General features: G+C 34.8%; 1 protein-coding gene across 1 annotated transcript; it reads right to left on the minus strand.

The window, feature by feature from the left end:
- Positions 1-2,766: 2,766 nt before the first annotated feature.
- On the minus strand, positions 2,767-7,972 carry LOC120077514 (gamma carbonic anhydrase 1, mitochondrial-like). Its single transcript, XM_039034655.1, has 5 exons — positions 7,727-7,972; positions 5,245-5,388; positions 4,216-4,341; positions 3,979-4,130; positions 2,767-3,499 (listed from the first exon to the last, which is right to left on the minus strand). Exons 1-5 carry the CDS (start codon positions 7,839-7,841, stop codon positions 3,221-3,223), a joined length of 816 nt encoding a protein of 271 aa, XP_038890583.1. The 5' UTR covers positions 7,842-7,972; the 3' UTR covers positions 2,767-3,220.
- Positions 7,973-8,859: the final 887 nt, after the last annotated feature.

Below are 8,859 nucleotides of genomic sequence, written 5' to 3' on the forward strand. Positions count from 1 at the left end.
GGCTGGTTATGCGTTTTTGTTTTTTCAAATTCCATTACAATTATCCTAATTTTCATTAAGGTTTGGTAAACGCGACCTTAGATTTTGAATTTTAAGACGTGTTTTGGGTTAGACAACTATTGTTGAAAAAAAAACAAAAACAAAAACAAAAACCTCTCAGTACTATCACATGTATAAACAGAAAAATAATAGAAGAATTAAATGAAGACAATAAAATTTGGAACACAAAAATTAACTAGTAAAACTTCATCTTGGTATTAGAACAACTTGACTTGTGTCTTTTTTAAATTGTGTAGAGAGATCTCTCTTTCGGAGAATTCTCATGCTAACGTTATAAATAGAGAGTGAAAATTCATATCTTGTAACCAATTGATATATAATCATGCTGGTAATTTTATTCTTTTTCTTTTCGTTTTTTGAATATACAAGGTTAATTTCAAATTTGTTATTGAAGTCATTAAGGTCCCATTACCATTTCATTTGGGTTTTAGTTTTTTAAAATTAAGTATATAACTACTATTTCCACTTCTAAATTTTTTATTTGATCATCTAATTTTTACCAATATTTTAAAAAACAAAACCAAGTTTTGAAAACGAAAAAAGTAATTTTAAAAAACTTATTTTTGTTGTTTGAATTTGGCTGAAAATCTAATTATTTTACTTAAAAAAGATGTAAAACATTATAAGCAATTAAACGAAAACAAGCTTAATTTTCAAACAACAAAAAACCAAATAGTTATCAGGTTTGATTTCTATTGCTTAACCAATTATTACACTTTCAATTTGTCCTAACAAGTTGTTAGGATATACTCGATGACTCGCATTCTATTTTCATAGTAATGAATTGGTATAAGTTTATTAGCGTAGTTGGATATATTAAAGTTGTATTAGTAATATTCATAAGGTTTAATTAAACAGTCGGGACGAAACTGAAAAGTTATAAATGGAGATGGCACAAATGACATTAGAATTGAGTAAAGAAGCAAAGGAAAAAGAAGGACACCAACTTAAACATAACTCAATCGACGTAAACTTATATCATCAACTTTCAAATGTGACCGTTGGATCTTCCCCACATATTGTTAAAGTAATAATTATAATAATTGAAAAGAAAACATGGGAGAACAAGTCTTTGAGGATAGGTGGTCAACGTCCACTAGAAGCAGTACGGCCAAATTGGAGCAACAAGTTAAACACAATGAACAATGGAAAATACCAAAATGAAAATGTTTTTCTTTTGCTTTCTTTTGAATTGGATGTTTTGTCTGTTTATGATAATAAGTTTGAAATGGCCAATGGCCAATGTTTTGGTTTTGCTTCTTGGAGTACACATACAATGCCCAACTGCCCATTTGTCACTTATGATTCTTTTTCTTCATCTTTTGTCTTTCTCCTCACATTTTGGTCCCAATTTACTAAACTCCACAACTTTTTCAACATCACTACTTTTCTCTTCCTTTCAAAAATCAAATTCCTCTTTCAATCACTCTTACCATCTTTCATTTTTACCAATTAATATTTGCATCATTATAACAAATATCTCAATCCTCAATACAAGTTTGATTTTGGTGCAAAAGGAGATTAAGAATTCAAGTTCTGCGTAATCATTTCGTTTTTTTATTTTTTTAATTAAATCTATTTACTCTCAATTTCTTACAATGATTTACTTCTTTCTTCAATACGAGATTTGAATTCTTAGCCAAATTTCAATAACAAATGCAAATTTTTAAAAATTACTTTTTTTAATTCTCAAATTGTGGCTTAGTTTTTTTTTTTTTTTTTTAATATTGATATAAAGTATATAACAAAATAAGAAACTTAGAGGTTTAACGAGTGTTTATAGACTTAATTTTTAAAAACTAAAAACTAAAAACATCGTTTGGTAACCATTTCGTGGTTTTTCATTTTCGAAAATTAAGTCTATAGAGGCTACTTCCACCTCCAAATTTCTTCTTTTGTAATCTATTTTTTATTAATGGTTTAAAAAATCAAGCCAAAATTTGGAAACTTGAAAAAGTAACTTTTAAAAACTTATTTTTGTTTTTGAAATTTGACTAAGAATTTGACCATTGTACTTAAGAAAAATGTAAATTATTATAAGAAATAGAAGAAAATATGCCTAACTTTCAAAAACCAAAAACAAAAAACAAAATAATTATCAAATTGAACCTAAAGACTTTAGAGGGGATTTATACGGCTGACATTTTTTCAGCCACCTTGCGAAGAATAATAAATGGTCTTTTTTGGGAGGAAAAATAAAAAAGCAAAAAAGTCTTTGGGATCAAATTGGAGCTCTTGAATCCATGTCAAATCAAAATGTACTTTTAATCAACTTTGCCACTGAGGGAGATGAAGTGGGGATCTTAATAGGAAAAGTAAGTGGCTTTAATAATTGACATTCCTTTCAGTGGATTAAGGGCTCTAGGGTTTTTTTTCTTTCTTTTTCTTAATGCACCATTATTCACCAAATAAGGCAGACAAACAGATTGGCCCATTCATTCCCTTCTCAACCAGAAAAACCATAGCAAGAACATCCCCCCTTCCGTCTTTCTGCAGTTCCCCTAGCCATACGTTTGCTTCACCTGAGACCTTTACAGTTGGCTGCCTAATATATTCATATCACACTAACATGAAACACTGTGGATATGATAGGTTCATCTAAACCTTCCTTAATGAAACTGATGCATCAGGGTGCATCAATCCAAGCAAAGTTCCCTGTTTCAATTCAAAGATTAGATCCACTGACAGAAAAAAAAAGCATGGTGATTATGATCTTTAAGGTCTCCACTGTCATCAGTTGCATATTAGATACACATTAGATGAATGAAGTATCTGATCCATATAAAAAAGGAATCAGGAAGACTGTTAAAGTGAAAATACACATGTTTCCATTGTTCTTTATTTCCAAAATGTAATAGCAAATGAAATTTTCAAGACCTGGGAAACAAATCCAAGGATGGCTTCAAGATGATTAAAACATCCAAAGTTATGATGTCTCACTGTGCCTGATTTCTCAAGATGAAGAGAAAATGGGGTTTCAGAGAGGATGATTGAATAGAGTTGTGGCCATAGGACGTTGTCCGTGATTAATGGCGTTCACTCTTTCATTCAACCTCCATACATTATTTGAGATGTGAAGGTTGCGTCTTTTATGAATATCAGCACAACATTTCAAAGGGCAAGAATTTTATGTGGTTGGTCACCTACATCAGAAATTTGTCTAAGAAGATTTTGGTACTTTGTCGGCCAGTATGTTATCTGGAAGGACAAGCTCTGGGGGGGTTTCACGAACAACGCCCAGCATTGAATCATAATCTTCATCACGACGAGCAAACTTTTTGCGAAGGACTTTTTCAAATTCAATTTCATCAAAGCTCTTTATGTTTTCTGCTGCATGAACCTGTGATAAGTTGGAATAATTGATGGCCGACTGGGAGATAAAGGCCATCTCTTCTTCTGTTAGCTTCCTCAGGAATTTGGCTGGATTGCCTCCCCATACCTGTAATTGCATTGCTGAAAGTTAATAATTTCTTTCAATCATATGATGGAGCCCAACTACTAACTATAATAAAGAAGGTAAACATCCAAGGTAGATTTGAGAAGTCCTATACTCTCTTGCCAATAATTAAGCAAGAAAACCAAAAAGACCCGCTTATCACTCTATGCTAAGTCTATATTCTTTTACACCCATCTTACCCACATTGTACCAGACTAGCAACTACATGAATCCACACCTCAAAACAGATAAGCTCGCACACTTGACCTAACCCCTTTAATGTTCGTCCTAATTGATAACGGGGGACGTATAACACCATTCTCTCAATCAGACAAACAAACAAAAATAAATTTCCGTTAGAAACAGACAACTGTGCCACCAATCCTGGAATTGTGGGAGCCAAGTAAAAACCGTATCAATTCAACTATATTCAAGACCAGATAAATACACTGATATCAAAGTAAAATGTAGTATTGAGAGACCTCTCCACATGGGATCCTTGTATTCTGCCTCACAAGTGCTCCAGCAGCAACCATTGCATGCTTTTCTACGTACACTCCATCAAGCAATGTTGCTCCCATCCCCACAAATGCCTCGTCCTCAATAGTACATCCATGTAACACAGCACTGTGACCTGTCTAGTTAAAATTTGAAACCATAACACATGCACATCGAGTGATAGATGCTAATATCATTAAAAAGAAAATGATATCACTCACCAACAGTAACATTATCTCCAATGATAGTTGGTAAAACCTTTCCACTCAAATTGGATTTTGCTACGTGAACTAAAGAGTTGTCTTGTATGTTAGTTCCGGAACCAACACTGATGCTGTTAACATCACCTTCACAAGAATTTATCGTTAGACACTAATATAAAGGAATGATGTGAGAGAAGATGGGGAAAGAAGAAAAGCAAACTGGTTAAACAAATTACTGGCAAATGGTTGTTCCAAGGTAAACTAACGGTTCTCACCAAACAAATTTAGGCAAAAAGAAGAGCTGACTCAACTTATTATCTGCCAAGCAACAGAGTGGTCATGCTCACACAAAACACCAGTTACAGTCCCCAGAAAAGGTATTATTCCTCAAAAATTTGTAATTACTAACAAGCAAGAATGCAGCAAATGGAATTTCAATAGTTGCATGACCTCATACTTATGCACAACCTAGAACCTAAAATTTATCCTACACTTGTCACACAAGGAATTTTCCCGGCCATGGCATACAACCTAAAAATCATCAATGCAGCAACCCAATTAACTTTTGCTCCCATCACATTATCTTTCCTTTTTTTTTTTTTTTTTTTTGCAGTCTCCTCAATGGATTTCAGAAGAGAGAGCTTCGTATCCTATCATATTATCACAACATTTCTTCTTTAACCTTTTCCTTCTAATATTCTTGCCTCAGTCTACTATTCAGATTATCATATTTTCAAACATTATTTACCAGACATGCTTTCATCAGATTTTCTCCAGCGTTGGGAGACCATTACTTCAACAGGCTTGCAAAACATTCAATCAAGTGAATTTCAAAAGCCAAATATATAAAAAGATTGCTATTTCAAGTCAAGATAAATGGATGAGATACTATTAAACACTATTTGTATAACATGTAAAGTCCACAGTCAGGAACTTTGGAATCAGAAAAAGTAGTCTAAGAAGAGGGATGACGTCAAAATTAACATAGTACCAGACGTAAAGAATGAAACAACATGAACATCTTCAAATAGTTAATATTAAGCTTACCTCTCAAAACACACCCATACCAAATAGAGGACCCTCGTCCCACCTGTACATCACCAATGATAGATGCGCTAGGTGCCACAAATGCATCCTTATCAACCACAGGAGCCTTGTCAAATATGTTCATGAGCGTCCTATGCCTAGATACTAAAGAAATAAGAATAAGAATTAGATAATGTCATCTGAAAATTATACTTATAAAGAGTTCAAACCAAAAGCCTTCCCATAGTTGCACAAATTCATATGTAGCACAGCAAAAACTAGGGTTCAACAGATGAATCCAGGGCATATAGAATGTTGCAGTGTATATTATAAAACCTCAGTCAAGTATTGATTATATACATGACAAAGTTGAATTAGAAATGATGGTGGAGGTCATTGTTTGCTAATTGCATTTTCCGTGTCCTTCTAAGAAGCATTTTGCAACAGCCCTTGTTTGCAAGTGTTTTGCAACAGTCTTTAGTTTATAATCTATTTTCTTTGACATAGGAATTCTCAATATTGGAGGTACTAGTTGAAAAGAAAAAAGGAGGGACAAAAGGACGTATTATCACACAATGAAAGATTGATTAAAGTTAAACTCCTCTCAAGATCTCAACATCCAGATTCATCATCACAAACAGCTATATCGTGTACAAACAAACTAATATAATCCTCACACTATGGAATAATCAAGGATTGAAATACTGTCAGGATGTCAATAATCTGTATCAGCGGGTTGGCATCATTATTAAGATAAATCGATTTTTTTTATAGAAACTGATTCCATTGAGAAAAAAATGAAAGAATAACAAGGGCATTAAAAATAACAATAATAATAATAACAATAAATAAATAAAAACCCCAAACCCACTAAAAAGAAAGGGTTTCCAACTAAGTACTTCGAAACCACGGCCTAAAGAGAAACATGAAACCTCACCAACGATCAAACCTGACTTCACCAGAGTCTCTCCACACCACGGAACACTCTGTTGTTCCTCTACCCCCAAAGATCCCACAAAATCGCACACACTCCCGCCAACAAAAGAAAATCGTCTTTCTCTTTTAAAATTGGATGGAGGAGGAACTCCTCGATCATCAAATGAACATCCCTCTACCAAGCCAGCGAGATATCAAACTCCTGAAAGAGATCATTCCAAACAGAACTTGCATACTGACACTCCCAGAGAAGGTGATCAAGGTTTTTCTCTACCTTCCAACAAAGGATACAACAAAAAGGACCCATTGATGAAGGCATTTTTCTCATCAGCTTATCCAACGTATTAACGCGACCAAGCAAAACTTGCCTGACAAAGAACTTGACTTTCTTTGAAATCTTGATCCTCCACAAAACATTAAAGACCAACTCAATAACAGGAAAGGAATCCAATAAAATCCTAAAGAATAACTTACAATAAAAGCCCTTCAAAGGGTTTGGACTCCAAACATGAACATCTCTTCTCCCAAGCCTAAAGTCAAAACCCTCCACCAAGAAAATAAGAGAGACCATATCCACCGTTTTCCTAATGGTAAATGGCCAACGAAAATCAAAGGAAAAAGAAACAGAATTCCCCGGCCAAACCAAAAAGACCAGCACGACAAAATTTTTAAGAGTGGACAAATGATATAATTGAGGAAACACCGAGGCGAAGGGTCTATCCCCCACCCAATGGTCTTCTAAAAAATATGTTTCCTTGTCATCCCCCACAACACAAAAAACAAGATGGAAAAAGGAAGGGAGCTGGAGAGAAATATCCTTCCACAGATTTCGATACGTGCCTTTAACCTCGTGGGTGGGGACCATGTTTGCTCATAATAATTCTTTATCACAAGGATTCGGGCTCAAAGGCAAAATGCCGCAATGATTTAGCCAACAGGGCTTTGTTGGGTAACCTGAAATTTTCGAGCTCCAACCCCCCAGTCCACGGATTTCCCCACAACATCCCAACTAACCAAATGACACCCTTTCCCTTCCTCCACTCCTTCCCAAAGGAAGTCTCTTATGAGCTTTTCAACGTTCTTGCAAACCGAGACAGACACGCTAAAAAGAGAAAAGTAATTATACCAACAACACCCCCACAAAAGCAGTTTCTCTAGACAAACATAAACACAAATGCACATTCCTCTTAAGCAATGATAAGACTATAGCAGTTCATATCTTCAAGTCAGAAAATCACGATACAATATCTAAGTACATGCCTTCTACAAATAATGTCCAACTCCAACAAACGAAAATTATCGTTTGAATGTCAATTCCAGGCAAACGTAAAAGGGCATTCGAAAGAGAATTTCCTAGAAAAACCCAAAAAATATACATTGCAGTTTGTGCCCAGGAAAATGGCAAACAAAAGTTACGAAGCATGAATATCTTTTCCGTTGCATCGCATAGCCCAAATGATTCCATCAAATTAAAATCAGTGGGAAAACAAAGACAATCTTAATAGCAATCTAAAAATGGAGAAACTTGGAAGATCATAATGTAGAATGTGGTAATTAAGAAGATTACGTTGTTCTTGAAAGTAGTAATTCCCTTGGAGGCGGCAACCAAGACGATCGAGGGCTTGGCCGGTCTCCCGGATCCAGAATCCGACGGTGTAGATTGCCTTTCCCAATGTTCCCATCTTCCACACCTGCTCTTCGTCCTCTCGTCAGTCTTCAATCTTTTGCTATTACAGATGGAGGAAATGTAGGATTCAGAAGGAAGAGGGCATAGCTGAAGAGTTCTTCGTTTTTTTTTTTTTTTTTTTTTTTTTTTGGGGGGGGTTAAATTTAAAAAAAAAAAAAAAAAAAAAAAAAGAAGAAAAACAAAATGGGTGTCAATAATAGGGAAATTTGTACGGATGACCCAATTTTTTGATATAAAATGTCAAATGACCCATTTTTAAAAAATAATGTTAATTGACCCCCTGCTTACGTCATCACGGGATGAGATTACAAAAATTGCCCCTGATAACTGTTTCGTTCTCGCTTCGCTAATCTCGCTCTCGCTGTCTGTTTATCTTTCATCGTGATGTAATTGTTTGTCACTGTATGCTTGATTTGACAATTTTCACGAAATTTGTCTACAACTTAAAATCGTTAACACACAGCAAAATGGTGTATTCTTTAAAATCTAAACTTCATCTGAATTGTCGTTTTGTTGAACAGAGATTTATTGCACGAGGTTTTCTAGAGAGGAGTTTTTCGGAACCAAACGGAGTTTTCAGAACGGGTTTTTCAGAATGGAACAAACTTTTCTTGAACTTGGTCTCATTGGTGTTTGTAGAAACGTGGTCTCAAAACAGGTATGTAAATAGACATTGTAAAATAGCATAACGAAAGGGGTGTGAGAAAGATGGATAAAGAGAAATGTGAAGAAAACGACATTGAGCGACAATGAAAGAGTGAGATTGAGCGAGAGCGAGAGAAATTGGGAGCGAGAGCACGTGGGATCGACAGCAAGAGAGATCCATGTGTATTACTATCTGCTTAATAAAAAATGTTCTCTTGCTTTGTAGGATGACATAAAAGTGTGTACTAATTCGATACGGAGGTCATTGGGATGAGAACCAAAATTTGTATGTTGGAGGCGAGTTAATAGGAATCGTTATGCCTATTACCTTGAAGCATGAAGAACTTAAAGCTCACATTTATAGGATT

Source organism: Benincasa hispida, chromosome 1 (assembly GCF_009727055.1).
Source record: "Benincasa hispida cultivar B227 chromosome 1, ASM972705v1, whole genome shotgun sequence".
NCBI classification, from domain to species: Eukaryota; Viridiplantae; Streptophyta; class Magnoliopsida; order Cucurbitales; family Cucurbitaceae; genus Benincasa; species Benincasa hispida.

Bases quoted from the DNA above. Each gene is read 5' to 3' on its own strand.
- LOC120077514 (XM_039034655.1), bottom strand. From the start codon at position 7,841: ATGGGAACATTGGGAAAGGCAATCTACACCGTCGGATTCTGGATCCGG. The intron at 4,342-5,244 runs GTAAGCTTAATA...ATTCTTGTGAAG, and splicing joins GTATGGGTGTGTTTTGAGAG to GTGATGTTAACAGCATCAGT. The intron at 4,131-4,215 runs GTGAGTGATATC...TTAACTAGACAG, and splicing joins TGGAGATAATGTTACTGTTG to GTCACAGTGCTGTGTTACAT.